The sequence below is a fragment of the Tinamus guttatus genome, unplaced genomic scaffold (assembly GCF_059628265.1).
Source record: "Tinamus guttatus ecotype Peru unplaced genomic scaffold, ASM5962826v1 Tinamus_guttatus_pri_ptg000356l, whole genome shotgun sequence".
Classification (NCBI taxonomy): Eukaryota; Metazoa; Chordata; class Aves; order Tinamiformes; family Tinamidae; genus Tinamus; species Tinamus guttatus.
The window spans coordinates 2,703,675-2,723,109 of NW_028288890.1; the positions used below are offsets into that span (position 1 = coordinate 2,703,675).

Genomic DNA, 19,435 nt, shown 5'->3' on the forward strand with positions numbered 1-19,435 from the left:
AAGCAAAATGGCAATCAGTCTGCAAACTGCATAGAAATATGAGTAAGGAATTCTTTTATGAGTATAGGGGCCAAGTGCACATTGTTCTAAATGATGGAGAACTGAATGTGGATGAAAACAAGAACTTCCATCATTCTCTAACTGTAGAATAAAACATAAATGCAAGGAATTTCTCATATTAAAAATGCCAAAATTGTCAATGATGACATTAATAGAACATATGCATGCTAAATCACGTAAGTATTTACCAAAGGAAAATTCTCTTCCTCGTGGCTTGAAACACATATTGGATCCATTGGTTTGAGAATTAGTTTGAACAGCTGTTGTTTGTGGTTTATTGGGACCTGTAGAAACACATTATATACATACATGCAGACAGCAGAAACAATCCATCATATGAAAAGGATAATACACCATACCAATAGAAAGAACTGTGCTGCATTAAGAATGCAATGAAAATCTTGACTTTTTTTTCAGGGTTGAATTTAAGCATATCATAGTATTGCTCATATCCCTCATTCTCTGCTCAGGACTTTAGTCATACCTGTATCACTACTTGGAATAAAAGGCCCAAGAAAGCAGTCACAACCACTACTTTCTCAGAATCCAGTATTATTCAAAAAGGACAAGCAAAACTGTTATCTAAGCTGGAGTGTATCTGGAGTCCTGAAATGAAGTCTGCTATATGAGGTGAAGATTAGAACTGGTAGGTTAACTGTGGGATTTGAGACCTTTTTACACTAAAACAGCATTTATAAATATTTGTTCCATACCTTCTCCAACAGTAACTACAACCTCTGGGACCTTTGGATTGCTTGCAGGACTTCGCAAACTTTTTGTACTCTTTGGATTTATTGCTAAAAAACAATGTAAAACAAGCTGTAATGAACACACTTTCTATGGAATATATCCTGCATAGCCAACAAAACCACCTGCATTCTGAAAATTGCACCAAACTGAATAACTTGTGCCTGTGCTCAGTGTAGTCTGCACTGAAAAACCTGACCAACACAGTGAAGTTCACAGACTTCCAAAGTGCTTTTAGAGTTCATCAGACAGACAGGTATCATACTCCCTCGAATTTGCATCCCCTTAATTTAGAACAGAAGACATTTAAGGGGCAGCCTTAGTACCTTTTATTATCTAAAAGATTTAGAAGTTAATAACCTCATGATTATGACAGCGAATTTTAAAGGACTTCTTTGTTATTTCCTTAAGAAACTGAATTGTTAATTACTTCAGTTCACAGGTAAGCTAAGTCATGCTTTCAGTAAGCAAAATAAGAGTTGTAGAAATTGTAAAAATTCACTATTCTTTATTTGAATAGTGGCAAGTTAAAAAATTCAAAAAAAAAGTTTTGAGTAAATGTTTTGGGGAATAGTTAGTTTAGAGGCTACTGTGCAAGTTCATCTTAAGTAATGCCATTTATCTGCAAAGTCTGTATTTTCAAACTGTAAAAAAAAGTAAGTCTGCTAAGAAAGCAGAAAGTATTTATGAAGTGGCAGTAGCAAATAACACTTAAGCATTTACCTTTAGTATTTATTTTACTAGCCAATCCTGGAGGCAAAAAGGAAGTGACAAGCTCAGGCCTGAAAGTTGAACAGAATACAATTCAATCAATCCCAGACGCAGGAAAAATACAGCATAATACTACATATTTATTGGAATTCAGAAGAGTTCAAATTTACATAATATCAGCTGCTTATAAATTCCTACTAGAAGAAGGGTGACTCACTATGTACTATAACCCGAAGAAATTAGAAAACATTAAGTTGCATATTATACTTCTGTTTTTTTCCAAGTTTTTACTCGGGGGGGGGGCGGGGGGGGGGGAGTGGGGGCGAAGAAGAAGAAAAGCTTCCAGGTACAGGGCCTTTTTTTTTTTTTTTTTTCCCCTAGATCCATGATTTGTGAACTAAAAATATGCATTTATTTAAGTTTCTAAGGAGGGCATATCCCTTCATGAGATAAAACATACGCGAAGCTGTCTTTCTGTTTCATGTAAACAGAATTTCTGTTGCATTTAAAACTTAAAATTGCCAAGCAGAAAATCAAATAATTTCAAAAACAGGAGTAGAAATAACTGAATCACAAACATACTTTTTAACAACAAATTTGATTTTGCCACTCTCGCGGATAATTTTTTCAAGGCGTGGAATTCCAAACCACATGGGACTCCGGAAGGGGATTCCTTCTGGGAAGCCTTCGACGTACAAGTGCTCTGGGTATGATTCAAATACAGGATAGGGAACTTTCACTGCCTCTGAAAGCCCCAGAGCTTGGGCTGAAAATAAAGATTTAATGATAGTTTACACACTCAAATGGGTGGTTTTTTATATTAAATGATTTTAAGAAGCTCTTCTACTCAGAGAACAAAAAAACCCAAGAAACATTTCAACAGGTTTTCTACCACTTTCTGTAGAATCACTGCAAAGGGGAATTTTGCCCATCTTGTTATAGTCTCCTTACAGCTATCTAAATCTGCAGAATCTAGTATTTCCAGCACTAAGAAGTTCTTTGATCCTAAGTCCTTTTGTACACATACCACTATACCTATCCTAAAATTAAAAAAATTAAAAATCATTAAGCCAGTTAGAGGGAAGAGTCAGCAAGAAGTCGGTAAGAAGAGTCAATATTTCCTTTCTCTTGTTCTAGCACATTTTTAATCTTACATACATGTAAATGTAAAATTTACAATTCTTCTATAGCAGAGTTTTAATCAAAGCAGCACTATATTATAATAGTTAATTTAATATTTAACTTACCAAATTTTGTATTAAATATCTCTTCTACTTGCTTTCTGAGTTTTGCGATTCTCACATTCCAATCTTCTTTCACTGAAAACAAGAAATGGGCACATGCTATAGGGTATTATTCACTTTCTAGATAAGGTAGTACATTTGACCACATTTCTTCCAATTCAAGAACCTGGAAACTTCCAGCACAAACACCTCAGAATAGACAAGGACAGGCAGCGAGTATTAAAAGAAGCTTAAATAATGTACATTATTCCCTACACATAATGGAAGAACTGTTCAAATGTAGTTACAAATTTCAATTATTGTCCCAAGTGGGAGAACTTGCTCTTCAGAGCCTTTCAATGCAGGGAGAATTATGCTCTGATATACCCTGAAATTCATTAATAATTCCAAGTGTAAGAAACACATTCTTTAGAACAGAACATGAAGATTTAAAGACTGCTTTGCTAAACATTTTTATTAACATTAAAAAAAAAAAAACCTTCAATCCTGTTTTCTGCTATAAATAATAGTCAATTATAGGGGTGCCAGCCAGAGAAGCTGATTTGTAGCTCAGAGCAAAGGACAAACTATTAGAGATAAAAGGCACTTCTTTCCCAACAAACACCATTAAGGCTCATTACTTCAGTCATCACAGATAACAATTAATTGTCACTGAGAGCTGTAAAAAACATAAATGAAGGCATACAGAATTTTCAAATCATACTTTCAACTAATAAGTTATATGATCTGATTTATTACTAGGTTTTTATATTATCGAGGTTAGCAGCATTAATGCTTTCTGCAATCTATTTCATAGATTTCACGTGAACCTCGTCCTGCAAGTGTGTAACACCTGCATCTATGTTTGCACTTATTCACTGGCTGGAGTCTAAGTGGCACTGGAATTAAACTGAATAATTTACTGAAAAAATAAAAGTGTTGTTTGCAAGCTATCTGCTGGGGGCACCAGATTATAGCTTTGCAAGAGAACGATACGTTGCTTTAAAAAAGGCTAATATTATTCTTTATCCAGTTAAGGTTTGCATCAACAAATAAGATAATCTCTGGCCTTTACTCGAGGAAATGACCTGCACTGGGTTCTGAGCCTGGGAGGACATTTGCTTTGTTTACTTGTTTGACATCAAGCCCTATATCCTCATAAAGTATGTGGACACTGGTAATACCAGACTTGCCTAAAAGTTAAGGAAAAATATGTAATTTGAATATATGAAATAAGAAATAAGAATGCTATTCCGAGCATTCAAATAATTTGCATTTATGAATCATGACCACTTCATGTCAGTTCTTTCAGAAAGACTTTTTTTTTTGCTACCCTGTCTACTTACTGCTATTGCTATACCGTCAGATTGTCAGTTACACTGTCAAATTTGAGAAGATTCAGGGGTTTAGAGACTGAAAAAAGAGGTGCTTTTTTTCCCTTCTGCTCCATGTTTAACACAGTCTTTTCTACCCTCTCGCTGAATACAAACCTCTTCCTAAAGTCCAAACAAAATCCACAATAAATTCCGATGGCATAAGGACATCACTGTTTATATGATTATATCATATTCTTTCTCTTTTCTTCTTCAGAAGACTCATGGTTATCTCTTGAAATCACACTGTGTTTATCTAGTGTAAGGCAAAAAACTAGGAAGCCTTGGATCTTGGTTCAAAACCCTAAATCATAGCACCCTTATGTGTCAGGAAGTAAAAGAAAGGATTAATCTGGACTCTTTTCTTCATGGCTTTTTAGAAGCCATCATAATTCCTTACCAGCAGATGTCTCAAAATGCCCAACACAATCAGCAGTAAAATGCTACAGGACTTCAGAGCTTTAGATCAGGGCATAGTAACTAGTTCTCTTAGGCTGCCAATATGATCCCTTCTAGTTATCCAACTAGGTTGGACTGTACAATAATTCAGAAAACTGTTCATCTACACCATGATCAGTTTAGGCTTTTAAAGCCTCACAAAGAGCATGGCATATACTACTCACAGAAGGACTACTTCTTTAAAAATTATTTATTGATCCACATTTGTTTTTCAATCAATCTTTTACATTGTCCTTTGGGGACAACATCTGTCTTACCTGGTGTGTTTGACCTTGTTTGAATAATTTCGGTTGGAGCGACAGTTAGCAGTTCTGGCCTGTAATGAGAAAGCACATAATTTATCCACTCTTAACAGAAATTAAATAATTCTTTTCATGTTAGTAATCGAAAAGTATGATTTTTTTCTATTATGTATTTCGCCCTCTTGTAAAAATGTTATAAGGATAATTTGGGAGATTCTTGTCTGAATTGCAAATATCCATTTTCTTTATAAGACAGCATATTTCATTTTCCTGTCTGAATGCTTTATGACTTAAAGAAAGCAAGTGTACCATTAAATAAATAGCAGTCTTCTCCACTTTTTTAAGGTACTAAACTGAGCTCTTACCTTTTGATTACAAATTTGATTCTGTTGCCCACTTGAATTATTTTTTCAAGGTGAGGAATCCCAAACCAGGCCGGGCTCCTGAATGGAATGTTCTCCGGCAGACCTTCGACGTAGAGCTCGGTAGGATGGGCCTCAAATTTCTGGTACGGGACTGCTTTAGGCTCAGTGCTCCCCAAGGCCTCGGCTGTTGGAACAAAATAAATCCAGTAACTGACAGTTTGGCCATCTTTACTAAAAACCAGCTAAACTACATAACCTCCAGACTATTACAATCCTTAGAACAATATGGAACATCAAAATCCATCAGACTCCAAGCTTCAGCACATCAAAAACAGATTTATCACATTGTATTATGGTATCTTGGAAAGCCACAATGCCAGGAAGAAGATTAACAGGTTCTTCATGGAGGCATAAGGAAGTGGTTTCATCCAGAGTTTTAAATCTTTATACAGCATAATGAAACAACATTTTATTCAAGCTCTTATGAAGCTGACCATTTTTTATACTGGGGAAAGCATAAAAATTCAACAAATGCAGAAATGTCCAGATTCAAATTTTAAAGCTATTGCAGTGGATACAGATAAGTAAAAGATCCTTTTTTTCTTCAAAGAAAAAAAATCTGAAGAGGAAGAAATTAAAAGCAATTTTTTTTACTATGAATTTAGCTTGTTGTATAAACAGCACACTAATACTCTTTCTCCTCCCACAAAAAAACCCTTTTTTTTTTGGCCAGGATTTTTAATATTTGGAAATCATTGGATCAAAGAAACACAAAGCCAGGAAAGAAAATAATAGCATTGTGCTCACCAAACTTCTTACAGAAGAGCTGATCGACTGCCTCGTACAGTTTGGTGATTCTGGTGTAACACTCCTCCTCCACTATGTTCGAGAGACACAGAACAAAGTCAACATTCCCTCCTATTCTAGTCACCATTTTCAGTCCTGCAGTTTATACCAGACCCATCCAAATTCCTTTAAATGACTGCTTTTTAAACACACATACTCTCAAGAGATTACATTTTCAGCTAACCTATATAATACTATGCTAAAGTACAGATTTAACTAGGAACCAGAAAAAAATTATCATAATTCTGTCAAAGATGACTGAATTTTAAACCTAGAAAATTTCCACTAAATCCACCAAACTCGAGATATCCCTCCAGTTGCAAAGCACAGCCTGCATGTTGGCATCTGGAACTGCACTGCTGTCACTATTGGCTCCAATCTGTGGGGCTGAAATTGTTTTTTTGCCAGTTTCATTTTCTAAAAATTTATCTTGGTATTTGATGCATAGCTTGGTATGCATAGGTGACAGAAACTTGCTTTCATGCAATTTTCACAACCCAAAGGCAAGTTTTTATGATAGGGGCACATTTCACCTTGATTCTTGTATAGTCACATCTAACTTCCTGCATTAACTTCCCTCTCTTTTTTTTTTGTGGATATTATTTTTAAAACAGCAACTAATGGCTGTACCAAATGACTGCCATAATTTTGTCATTCTTCTTCAGATGCCAAAAAAAAACGTGTTCCAACTCTCTGAAATGTTTCCTTAGCACTATTTAAGACATGAGTTAAGACATAAATGTGACAGCTTTCTAGATTAGCATATCTTCAGTGAATAAAACAAGTTTAAATCCAGTGTGTCATCATTTAATCCCTTGACCATTTCTGCTCATTGGCTCATACATCTGAGTTCCTGAGACACGACTTTGCATCTGACCATAGTTGTGGCTTTGAGTCTTTGTAAAGGCAGGCAACAAAGTCACTGCTCATGACAGTGCAATCAAAATGGGTTATCACCCGTCTTGGCTGCAGGGGTTTTACACAATATGCAATGTATCTGTTTTGTCTTCATAATCAGTATAGCCATATTAAATATGGCACAAACAACACAAGAGGACTAATTAAAAAACTCACAAAAGACAGTCAAGTCTAGGATTCAGTCATTAACTTAGCTACTATTTTTATAGTCTAATTTGGTGCTCTACGGAACAGTAGATTATTAACATTTAAAACAGTAGCTTAACTTATACAGCATGAAAACCCTAATTCCTCCACAGACATAATTTCTTTGCTTAATTTAGGTCCTAATGTTCACTTTAAGCACAATCTTTGATACACTTTTATATCAGAAGATTAGGAGACTTCTCATGTAATACAATGTAACAGTGTTGCAGTAATACAGATACTACCATTTACATGCTCTTGTATCCCTCTCTGAACTAGGAATCTCTCAGATATTACTGAAAATTCACAATTCCACTAGGTCAAGCTCGCCAATTAACACTTTGGGGTTAAGAGCAATTTGTTTTCTACCACAGTTTCAGACACAGAAGCTTTCAATTCTCAGCTTACTTGGACAATCAGCAAAATGCAGCCCTGAAGGACTGGGAATAAAACTGGCAGTTTTATACACATTATCACAGCAGGAAAAAAAAAAAAAAAAAAAAAAGGAAAACAAGTCCAAGGAAGCAATTTACCAACTATGGCTTATGCAGAGCCACAATTCCTTCAAAACTTGTTTTTTTTCCTTCCTTTTTTTTTTTTTTTTTTTTATTTCAGCCTGAGGCAATATGAATTTATGGATGCCACTATAACAAAAATCAGTTCTTGTAGTCTTGTTTTTACTTGATGATTTTTGCTACCTTTGGATGCACACTAAGTGGAGGCAAAAGTGTAAGACCAGGCAGTATTTCTTTCAGCAGTATGTAAGAGTCAAGTGGTCAGACAGCACTGCCTTTGCACGAAAATAAATATTTTGCATGAAAATAAAGTCCTGTCATCCAAGCAAGTCACAGCCTACAACAATAAATGCCTCCATAAGCAGGATGTTCATTACTGCTTCTCAGCTAATTAATTTTAGCAAATACCAAATGTAAGCAAATGGTACAGAAAAGTCTCCATGGGACAGACAGTTCCCCACGCAGCAAACTTTGTCAGCTATGGAAACTATTGCTTTCTCTCAGCTCTCTGGTTTTCCTTGCTGGCAGCTGTATCAAATCTGGTGGCAGGTGAGTATTAGCACAGTACTTTTAAAGAGAAAAAGACAGGAAAGTCAATATAAGCTTTCACATAGTCACTGGAACTATATTAATTTAGAAAAATGCGCTCTTGAATAAAGAACGAATACTGAGAATAACTGGTAGACTTTCAAAGTTTTTCCAGGATTTGGGAATTTTACTGGAAAATTGCTGCTAAATTTTACTTTCAGAATAAGAGAAATTATTTGCTATGTATTATTAATGAAAGCAAACAGTAGCCAAGACCATGATCAACAGATAAGTAGAAAAGTCACACTGTATGCACACAGCTCACAAATGTGAAGACCTACCTCCTGCAACTGGGTTGTCCAATGGTACATCTTCACGTGCTGAATTCAAAGGGTCATGCCTATGTGATTTAAGATACAGGAATCACACCAAGAAATTATCAGGGCTGGTTGGTATTGTTCTAACAAAACATTTTTTTTTTTTTATTCCTCAAATATCCGTATCTCAGAGCCATAATATTGAAAACACATGGATTTCACTGAAATTACCTCTGAGGTTCAATATGTACTCCTCAGTCAAAACTACCATCAAAAACTAAGATCCAAATTGAAAATTTAACCTTTAAAAAATAAAAACGTAATAGCAGATATTTCTGTTTTGCAAATAGATATAGTTTAATCCACTCTAAAATTAAGAAAAGTTTAAAAACTGGCATTTCTCATGGAGCTTGACTGTTTTTGACATGTTCTGGTTACCACTGTTCACTGAACTGATGAACAGCATAAATTAATTACTGTTAATAACTAAGACAAATTTGACAGGAAGAGGCACCAGCATTACAGGAATGCCTAAATCTATGCATGCTGTCTGATTTTAAGTGAGACAAAAAGTGGCAGATTAACCACTTCCTCTCTTCTGGTTATTTGCAGGCTTTAGAATTCAGAATTTAGAAAAACTGTCTGAAAGCTCTACAATTTGAAAAGTTAACATCAGTGCTAAAGGTGGCACGCACAGAAGCAAAGATAGTCACTTCCACTGATTAGAGGTTTGACAACTGCAACCAGCACTCCATCTGCCTTTGTACTGAGCAAAGTCTCACTATTATTTATCAACCTAAACTAAAAATTACTCATCAGTACTAGAAAAGAAGGAAATTTGGAATTCCTGAAGACCTGAAGAGTAGAACCAGAAGAAAATAATGTGTAAAATAGGGACAAAAATGCAAAATTCCTTACTTTTTAATCACAAAGCGGATGCGCTCCTTTGCTAGAAGTATCCTCTCAAGGCGGGGAATTCCATAGGTGGATGGTCTTCGGAAGGGAATTCCTTCTGGCAATCCTTCCACATAAAAGCCTCCCATATGTGACTGGAAGAGCGGATATGGGATAGACACTGGACCTTTTGCTTTTATAGCTTGAGCTTTAAAATGAAAGAAAAATAAGAATGTTAGACTAGCTTGTAACCTTACCCAAACTACCTGTGTGATACCACTCTGGAAAGCATTAAAACTATCAGACAGACATAATTATCCAAAGTCTAACATATGTGCCTCTCTTCCTCCCCAAGAAGTATTAACATGTAAATGTTTCTTGATTGCAAATCAATCATGATTAGAAATGGAATCCAGTGGTAACCTCTCTCCAAAGACATCTGAAAAAACTATTTCACTTAAGGACTTGGTATAATGAGAGGAAAAAAGGCAAACTCTTAAATGTGAGTAGCCAAGACCTAAGCACACCACAACTCTTGGAAACTGAGTGCAACTGAAAAAAAAAAAATCAAGTTTCAAACTTAGGAGCCCAATACATGCACATAATTTTGAAAATACTCTGCTCTGCCTAGTTGCTGTGATACTATTTAACCTTTTCGTGCTGTCAGCCCAGGCCTGCTTCAGAGCCAACAAGACACATGCCAAAATGCTGTGATTTCTGATGTCAAAAGTATAAATTGCTTGAAAATGAGCATAACACATACCATATTTTTTTTCAAACAGTTCTTCAACTTGCTTTCTCAATTCAGTAATTCGTGCACTCCATTTCTCTGCAAAAAAAGGACATGTCAGGTAACAGATGAAACCAAGAACCTCCTTCAAAAGGTATGTTATTATTAACTGAAATATGCAGTGTGGTTTTACTGCTCACATGCATACAGATGCCTTCATGATATGGTATAAGCTATGTCTCAAAATATTGAGAAAGAAAAAGGATAGAATAAAATGCTTATGATTACCTTCAAAACTTGTGCAGTTGCTAAATCAAGTTAAAAAAAAAATAGATAAAGGGACAAAAACCAGGCTAAATAATTTCAAAAATGTTTTCTCTTCAGTGGGTCCATCAGCAGCTCCCACCATCATTGGGGTAAACTTAATTTGCAGCTGCTGTTACTTAAATAGTTACCTAAATCCAGAGACTGAAAAGCTTAATTAGAGAAGCTTGATAAAGTTTACAGTCAGCACAAAGTTATTTTGGTGCAAATCTGTACAACTATGCAGGTCAGAAGGCATCATGCCATCCTTTTCCTTAATCCAGTACCTCCCCAAGTCCTGGTGTTGCAAGACACCCCCATAATTTTAATTTCTGAAAGAAGATGCAGGTTGCAAGACAGAAGTTACCTAAAACCAATTCTGTGTGCCATGGAGAACTAGATTTTAATGGCAGTAATTTAACATCTTATTTCCCACCTGTGACATTGTCTCATACCTTTTTGTACCATCTGAATTCCTTTAGGAAAGTGTCACAACTCTTTTGTAGACTGTGCCAGATGCTGACTGGCCTTTAAGAGCAAGTTAATAAGCAAGTATACTTGCAGCTTATTTCCTACACCTAGATTTTAGTCTAGTAACTGAAAAGTTCAAAAAGTGAGGCCATTCAAGTTACTACACTTCCTGTTGTGAAAAAAACTGTGTATCAAATAAGGCAGCATATAGAACTTTAGGTCTGTATCAAAAGGGTTTTAAATACTCATTTTCAGACACACGTATACAACTTTGGTCACCATTTTTAGGCTTAAAAAATTTCCATGTCATTTCATGGCTATCAAGAGGACTGTGTGCTTCAGATGTGGGAAATAATAAGACCTTGTCTATAGGATTTTTTTTTTTTTTGGCATGCTGCCCTGCATCAAGACATAACCTCCTCACTGTAGTTACCTGGTGTACCTCCTACATTAATTAAACTGTTTGGAAAGTGAGATTATTCTATTACAGAAACAAGTTTATATTTTATAATAATACCCTTGTGGATAAATCTGTTTACTTGCTTCTGACCCCTCCTACTACTATGCTACACTGTATGGCTTTCGGGCTGATAATCATGTCTTCAGCCGAGTATTTTCTCTCTGTGTTCTGTCCAATGCACTCTGATCATGCAATATTACAGTCTCACTGCAGATGCATGGCCAAAATGACCTTCCTTCTGACTCTAGCAGAACCACACACTGCATTTTGTGTTGCACCTAGAGAAAAATGCATTACAGGCAGCTCTACTAGTAAGAATTGGGAAAACAGGAACTAGAGTTTACTGTGGTACAGGGGAAATGCTGTTTTAATCACTAGAGCTGGTGAACACACATGGGCAGGCTCAGGGCTGGGTTTGGAAAGGTCCCCATGGGGCAAAGCCGGACTGGAGCTCAGGGGAAACTGTCACCGTGCTGAGACCTCTGCAGCCCAGCGAGCTCTGAGGCAGGCTCAGCAGAATCCCTCCTCTCAAACACAGGCTGGTTTCCCTCCTCAGAGGGAGTAGAGACAGAAGGAATGTCATGCCACACTACAATGCAACTATATTGAAGTATTTAAAATATTGTTGTTGCTACAATTTTGGGAGAGGTTGTTCATATCCAGCCTCTCTCCTTCTGGGCATGTTAGCCTGCCCAAGAGAGCCTTCTTACATGAACCATTAAGTTCCATTTTCTTCTACCTCTATACCTTCTGATGCCTGAGAAACACTCTCCTAGTTTAATACCAATCCCAAAGTCTTCCCCAGCCCATCCATGGGCTTTTCAATTTAGACCATTTTCTGACACTTGGAGGCAGGGGTAACACCAACTACAGTAATGAAAAGCTTAGGAAAGGTTAGAAAAAGCTCCTGAAATATTAAGCACTCTATATACTCTACTAATGTCATAGTATTTTCCTGACCCAATTCAAAATAATCCTACATGTGGAACTGCCTATTTATGTTAATGATCTCTTGAGAATTCAGGTCTCAGTAATGTTTTATTCATGGTTGCTGAAATTTGCATGAAATTGCACATGGTTCACACAAAACAGATGTTACAATAGCTTCCATGGGGATTATTCATTTGACCCCGAATTCCAGAATTCCTAATAAGCATCTCCTAAACACTCTGGCAAAGGACAGATTCCTGATTGCACAAGACCCTACAGAAGAACACAGACCCATGGGATATCTGCCCAGAAACAAACAAAAAAGCTAAAAGGAGAGGTACAGATTTGCAGCAATTCCCATGGGAAATGTCTTAAACCAGAATATCTACAGCACGTGGATGTGTTTCTGCAGCAAGAATGCTACACAAGGCCTTATGAAAGAACACTGCTAAAATACTCCATTTTTTGTGCCCACAAGGATCAAAGAGGTTACAGGGTCTAATGGAGTTCTTCAATTACTTTCCCAAATGTGGTTCACCTTAGCACATCTTCATTGTTCATGGATTTTATCTAGAAAAACAAAGTTAAGACAGGCTGCTGACCTTGTAATAACCAGGGTTACATAGAGTAACCAGGGTCTCTTGTAATTCAGTATACTATGCTGTATTCTACTGTAATACTAGTGATCTCAGTCTGATTTTCCCAATAAATTTATTGACAAAATTCTAATCTTATTTTTATTAAATTATTCTGTTTCTAACCTTTTATTTATTTATTTATTTTATTTACAACACCTTCTAAATGGCTCATACGCTACAGTGGTGATTAATTTGCAGAGTCTATATTAGATGGTAACTCACTTTAACTAACGAGAAACAGAAGAGGTAGCCTAGAGATCTTTCTACTGCTATAGTGCATCTACAAAGAGTCCTAGGCTCTTAAATATTCCCACTGCTGTGTCCTACTACTGCAGTGTGATATCATCTAATAGCATTTTAGAAAACAAGGCAGAAACAAAATAATGTTTTAATTCTAACCTTACCAAAATTGAACTCTCTCACTTTTCTTCTCCCAGTATTGGCAGATTCATTTGCTGACTCAGTGCTCTTCGGTCTCTTGTTAGGAGGTAAGTAATCTTCATCATCTTAAAGAAATATAAAAGACATGACCGTTTTAATGTCCAGGCAACTACTGGGCAACATTGGAATTGCTTTGAACTTGAAAGCTCTAGAGCAAGCATGGATCTGTGCTTCATTAGAGGGTCAATTTTTGCAACAGATTACTTATCTGAGTAGCTTTGAAAGCTACTGTCCTCTCTATGAGCAATTCATGTAAGTCAGGAAAACAGCACGTGGCATAAGTCGGCAAAATCAAATGTTTGCCTCATTTCCTAAGGGAAACAGGATTGCAATCTGAAACATGAGTGGCTCTAGGCTCCACACCACCATGGAAGACTCCCACTGACCCTCAAAATTCTCGACATCCATGCTGAACTCTGAAGCCCCAGTTCAACTGGGCACAGCATTCCTGATGTGACCTCACTGGTGCCATTAGAGGAGCACAATACCTTCAGCAGCTCTGGCCATGCTGCTTCTAATGTAGCACAGTTGTGTGGTTTCCCTTAGACATGATCAGAGCACACAGTTGGCTCATATTCAACTTGGCCTCTGTTGCAAGTAAGTCCATCTACTGCAACCCAAAAGTCTCTTGCAGTGAGCTGCTATTCAGCCACTTGTTCCCAATCTAAAACACTAGCTTCACTACAGATTTATGAGTTTTTCTGTTGAACCAGCAGTATCTGCAATTCTAGAGAAAAGAAATAGCTAAAGCAGACAAAGAAAATTAAAGCTATTTTCATATATGATATGGCACTTCCCCAGACACACATGTGCCTATAGTCTATATTTAGGAAGCCTAATATTACATATGGACATCCCTGGAACTTATATGCTTGTATTCTATTTTGTTAGAGAAAATCTTTCCAAAGCACTTTTATTTTTGTGGTAAAGGTTTTTACATACAGAGAACCTAGGAATATTCTTATAATCTGTTCTGATGAGGTAATGCAGCAGTTATTTTATTGCTGGATAGAAAAAAAGGTTAAAGTAATTCCCAGAAGTGTCAACTCTGTGCTAAAACATACTGTCTAATTTCTCAGTTGATAATTTAGTGGTGCTATTCTAGTAGCAAGCACTGCAATAGACAATCTGAGAAGAGTTTTAAAGTGGTTACAGGACATATAACTTAAAAATAAGAGAAGCACTGCTGACTTCTAACCAATCTCCTACCATGTAGGCAATATGGAACAGCTTCACTGCCATTTTCTTTGCAGCTCTCTTGCTGGACTTACTGATGAAAAAGGGAGGCAGCACATACAGACAGATAAAAATTTAAAACTTCTGTATCAGAAAAATAAATTGAGGCTTCACCTATTTGCTGCAACACACCACTTTTGTTATGGCATGATTCTTCCTAGAAGCTAGGGTCTAGTTAACACTAGTTAACTAGACATTTTACTTAACTATCGTGTGTATGCCATGTTTTTTAGAATGCATGTTATAAAAGTCTTTGAAATCTAAACTACTGGCTTTTAAATAATGAACATTCTTAAATACTGATGCTTGAAAAATATGTGAAAGATGAACCTCTGCCAGTTGCCATTTCAAAACTGGTCCAATGAGACAATATAGTTTCAGCGTGCTGTGGTTTTATAAATCTTCTGGATTAGGTATGCTTGTGAAGGAGCACACACTTCAGACCACAGTCAACACTGGCAGATAATCCTATTCATTCAGTGCCAAGAACTACAGAAATGGGTGTGTGACTGCAAAACACTTCTTTGACATAAAAGTGCCCAGCAGACTGAAATCAAGGAACCAGAGGACTAACCTTCGATGGTGACCTCGACTTCAGGATCTTCATTTGTTTCTGAATGCACACGCTGGGAGGAATCTGAAGGGACAAAAACAGTGCTGTTGATGGCTGGACACAGAAAAGACTTCCAAGCAACCACTCAGTGATTTGGTATTTAAACTTACACTTGTCAAAGAAGCCCACGGACTCAGTGAAATATTTTGCATTCACAGCAAGCAATAAAAATGGGAGCAAAGATACTTTACCATAAGCCTTTAAGCAATTCTAGACAAGGCTAAGGAGGTGGGGGATTATCCATGCTAAATTGCATGTGCAGCAGTGCAGAGCTGGTGTTAACAGCAGCAGGAAATTCCTTAGTCCCAGTTTAACAGTGTTAATAGAATCATAAATACTTTTCTCTTTGTTAACAAGAATTATTCAAAATATAAACAAAGGTTGTGTGCCACTGCCGGATGATTTTTTTTTTTTTAAATCATTTACAACAGCTCAGAGTGGTTACACTTTAATGATTTTCATCTTTCATGACAGGTTGCTAGGCCAAGAGTGAAAAATGACAGGGATATTCATAGTCACAGCGCTTTTGTTGGGGCAGTGCACACCCATATAATAACTAGGATTAGGCCTACCAATACACAGCAGGACGAGGAGCAATCTGAATTTAATTCTGGTAAGGTTGAAACAGTGAAGCTGATTATATTGGAAACTACTGCAAAATAAGTATGAGTGTATGAAAGAATACATGATAATTTTTCTGGCAGATTAATGCTCTGCTTGTGTGCTTGGCAGAATATTTCCAGATCTCTAAGTTGGTAGTTTAGAGTCACTTTGGCAGCAGGTCTGAAGGAATCTCCCTTTTTCACGGCCCTTCACATTACACCATGTATGGTAGAGAATCAGCAAGATCTACTGAGATTACCTAAACTGGAGTACATGTGAACTATGTCAAATAGATCATCTAGTTCTTGAAAAACACTATTTTTTGATCGAGTGCTGGGCTGGTAACTAAACAAATGCAAAGCAGAACAAAATGAAAGAATTATGAGGTCTTCTGGCATACATGAAGAGAAAATATGCTTCCCAAAATAACTCTATCGCATCAGCTCATCACTGGAGAGCATCAGAAATGTTTCATGTTTTTATATATGTATATGTAAGATATGCATGTATATCGTACCTATATAATTTAGGTAATCTTTGTGGAAACAGTCATGAAGACTGACAAATAGTGCATCTAGCCAGTACCAAATTCTCACTGAAGGGTCATAATTCAGAGAAACATTAAATAAAAAAAGCCCTTTTTATAGCTCTAAATGTTGTCATTCACTGGCATAGCCTCCTCTTTCTTCAGGATTATAAGAAAAAAAAACCGCAATCACCGAGTTTACTTCTCCCGCATCCTTCACTGCTTTGTGTGCTGTCTGAAGAACAGCAGTATTTTCTATTTTTGACAATGCAGCAGCTCCCCAGCTTTATAGAATTTTTTTTTTGGCCTCTTCCTATTATGATACAAACAAGTCACCATTGAACATCTTCCAAGTGAAGACATATCACCTATTAGTATTATATTTACACCATATTTTCATTCCCAAGCTATACACATGCAATAATGGGTTTGGTTGCTCATTCTTTTGGGGGACAAGAAGATAGATGACAATTGCTACCAGCTGGACACATCCACAAGGTATTGCTTATGACACCAGTGTCACCAAGGTGACTTCACTGAGTTTAAAGCAACTATTTCTGATGCACAGGACCTTGACTTTGTGAAGACTGGATGTGGGATGCATCAAATGATATTGTATCCCGCTAGAGAACACAAAAGTGTTAACAGGATATACTAAGGTATCTGCAAATCTTCTGCATGATGCTCTAACTTTTAGAGTAACCTTCGGAAGAATTTAGATATCTATTAGATGCATTTCTTCAATAACACTTAAAAAGGACATTTGTCAAAGCCTACATAAAATCCAAGGTCAGAGCATTGGTCTTTTCATATCACTACCTTCTTCAGGCTCTCTCTTCATAACTGGGCATGAACAGGTCATGGCATTATGCTTAGGAAAGCAAAATACTTAGATTTTTTGTTTTCAAATAAGAAGCGTTAATAATGCAGTCAGGAAAAGCAGAGAATCTTATTCTTGTTTATGAAAAGGTATACTTCTAAATTTCATATAACGGTTTCCTTAACTATAGTGATTATAGACTCTTGGAGAAAAAAAAAGATTTGCAAAAATGAATATTGCTATTAACTTGCCTTAATACAAGAAAATACTTGTGAATCAGGTGCTCAGAACAAAACTAGCTGGAGTATGATGCCTGTCTGATGACACGTAAAAGCACTGAATACTAAGTGACAGGTGCCTTGCAAATACAATTTATAGTTAAAACAATGACCTCTGACCTTTTCAAGTAACACGGTGAAATTTCACAGTTTGAAATGCAGATTAGTACATTCCAACACTTGCAAAAGGGCAAAATAGGATTTTTAATATAAATTGGAAAAAGCTGAAAGAAGTGTAGAACTCTTGAGCAAGTACACTGCAGACGTTCAGCTCCTGTAATGAAGCCCTACCACTAAACACAACTTCCATGCACTTGTGTTCTGCATGTACCCATTCATCTCACCCAAAACTAAACGAAAGAGATGATCAAGATCAAACTGTAGTCAAAAACATGTAAACAGAGGTTTGTTAAAATTTATTATCAATTATGAAATAGACGATCTCATGGGATTTGCGCTTTCAAGAATCACTAGTGTTTTAAATTAATCAACCTGATGACCCAGAGGTCTTTTCTATTTTAGAAAACGTCTCTTCAGTATGTCTCTAATTGGAAATTTGAAAATTAAGGCAAAGGAAATAGCCAAATATTTTAAAATTTCTGTTTCAGCATCCTATTCTCAAACAACCAGATCTCTGAAAAGTAAAACTCTCATTCAACTTCCAAAACATGTGGGAGAAAAATATAACTAAAAGATCTACCTGTGAAAGTTTTCGCAAGAGCAATTTTTTCATCAATCTCTGATGTCTCTGAAGGGCCTGCTTGGGAACAAAGAGAATGTCTTTTAAATTGGGTCTCACAACAAAACCTTTCTCAGTCCACAAAGGAATTTATCAAATAACTCTTAACTGTTCACATATCAAACTCATTTCATGCTTTCCATAAAGGAGGACTGGGAGAAGATTGAAAAATAATCTTAGTCAGTTCAACAAAATGAAAATATTGGAAAGCTGAAGTAAGGAGGACTGAAGTGTACCTTTCCTGGACTATTGAACAAGGAGACTCATGCACAATATGCAGATTTTAGATTTTATGTGTTAGTAAATAAACTAAAACTTCTTTTCAAACACGAAACATTGGTAATTATACCTTTATAATGATTTTTTAAACAGCTAAGTCTTTCTCCTGTGATTTGTTAAAATCTCCCTTCTTAGGGAGCTCTTTTTGACTAATTTGCATCTATGTTAAAAAGACAAATTCTGAGAGATTAAAATCATTTACAACATGGCGATTTTTTTTTGCTTTTAATCACAATAGCTCCTTCATTGGTTATATATGAACTGCTTTAAAAAGGCTTCCAGCACACAACCATTCAAATAACACTTACAAGATTAAATTAACACCACCAAAACTCTACTGCCTAAAACCGTGGCACCAGTGCAGTTAAACTGAAAGACTAAACTACTTACAGCACAAATGGCTTCACGCTGAGACAAAGATCATTTTATACAACAGAAATAGCATAAGCCGATGAAACCAGCGTTGTGTGTGGATTGAAGGATTTGGACTAATTGTTGATTAGCTGCATCAATTCTGTGTTATCTGCAACTACTATCTGCAGAGTCCTACAGCTCCCCAGAAATTATGGTTGTATTGAGGCAGCTTTAAAAGTGTATTAAGGATGGATGTTAATAATTGATTCACAATATGGAAAAAGATCCTACTATTAACTCATAAAATAGTCTAAAATATTGTTTGCCTTATATACACACATATAAAATAATAGGACAGAAAAGCGTTGTCAGGAACAGGCCTAATGAATATTTTGTTTACCTGAATGACACATAGTACATCAAATACTGCAAGCTATTCAAGAAAATGAACTACTTGAGGGGTCGGTCACTTTTTTTTTTTTTTTAAAAGGAAGTTGGCTCCACTTTATTCAACTAGTCAGACTTTCAGAAGGATTTTACACGAATGCGATTTCAAGTGAGGAACCAATAGAAGGCTGGTGCAAGGCTGGGTCTTGTTGGTGCAATCCCAACATTACTATGAGTTTTACA

At 36.4% G+C, this 19,435-nt stretch overlaps 1 protein-coding gene across 1 annotated transcript in view; it reads right to left on the reverse strand.

Moving 5' to 3' along the window:
• GTF2I (general transcription factor IIi) overlaps positions 1 to 19,435 on the reverse strand; it is a 54,297-nt gene that overhangs the window by 10,942 nt on the left and 23,920 nt on the right. The window contains exons 10-24 of the mRNA XM_088530099.1: positions 18,808 to 18,828; positions 18,134 to 18,193; positions 15,168 to 15,230; positions 13,321 to 13,422; positions 10,148 to 10,213; positions 9,409 to 9,592; positions 8,515 to 8,573; positions 5,988 to 6,059; positions 5,181 to 5,364; positions 4,831 to 4,889; positions 2,766 to 2,837; positions 2,101 to 2,284; positions 1,531 to 1,589; positions 774 to 857; positions 249 to 344 (exon numbers count right to left, since the gene is read on the reverse strand). Coding sequence (XP_088386225.1) covers positions 249 to 344; positions 774 to 857; positions 1,531 to 1,589; positions 2,101 to 2,284; positions 2,766 to 2,837; positions 4,831 to 4,889; positions 5,181 to 5,364; positions 5,988 to 6,059; positions 8,515 to 8,573; positions 9,409 to 9,592; positions 10,148 to 10,213; positions 13,321 to 13,422; positions 15,168 to 15,230; positions 18,134 to 18,193; positions 18,808 to 18,828 — 1,365 coding nt within the window. The remainder of the gene's footprint in view (positions 1 to 248; positions 345 to 773; positions 858 to 1,530; positions 1,590 to 2,100; positions 2,285 to 2,765; positions 2,838 to 4,830; positions 4,890 to 5,180; positions 5,365 to 5,987; positions 6,060 to 8,514; positions 8,574 to 9,408; positions 9,593 to 10,147; positions 10,214 to 13,320; positions 13,423 to 15,167; positions 15,231 to 18,133; positions 18,194 to 18,807; positions 18,829 to 19,435) is intronic.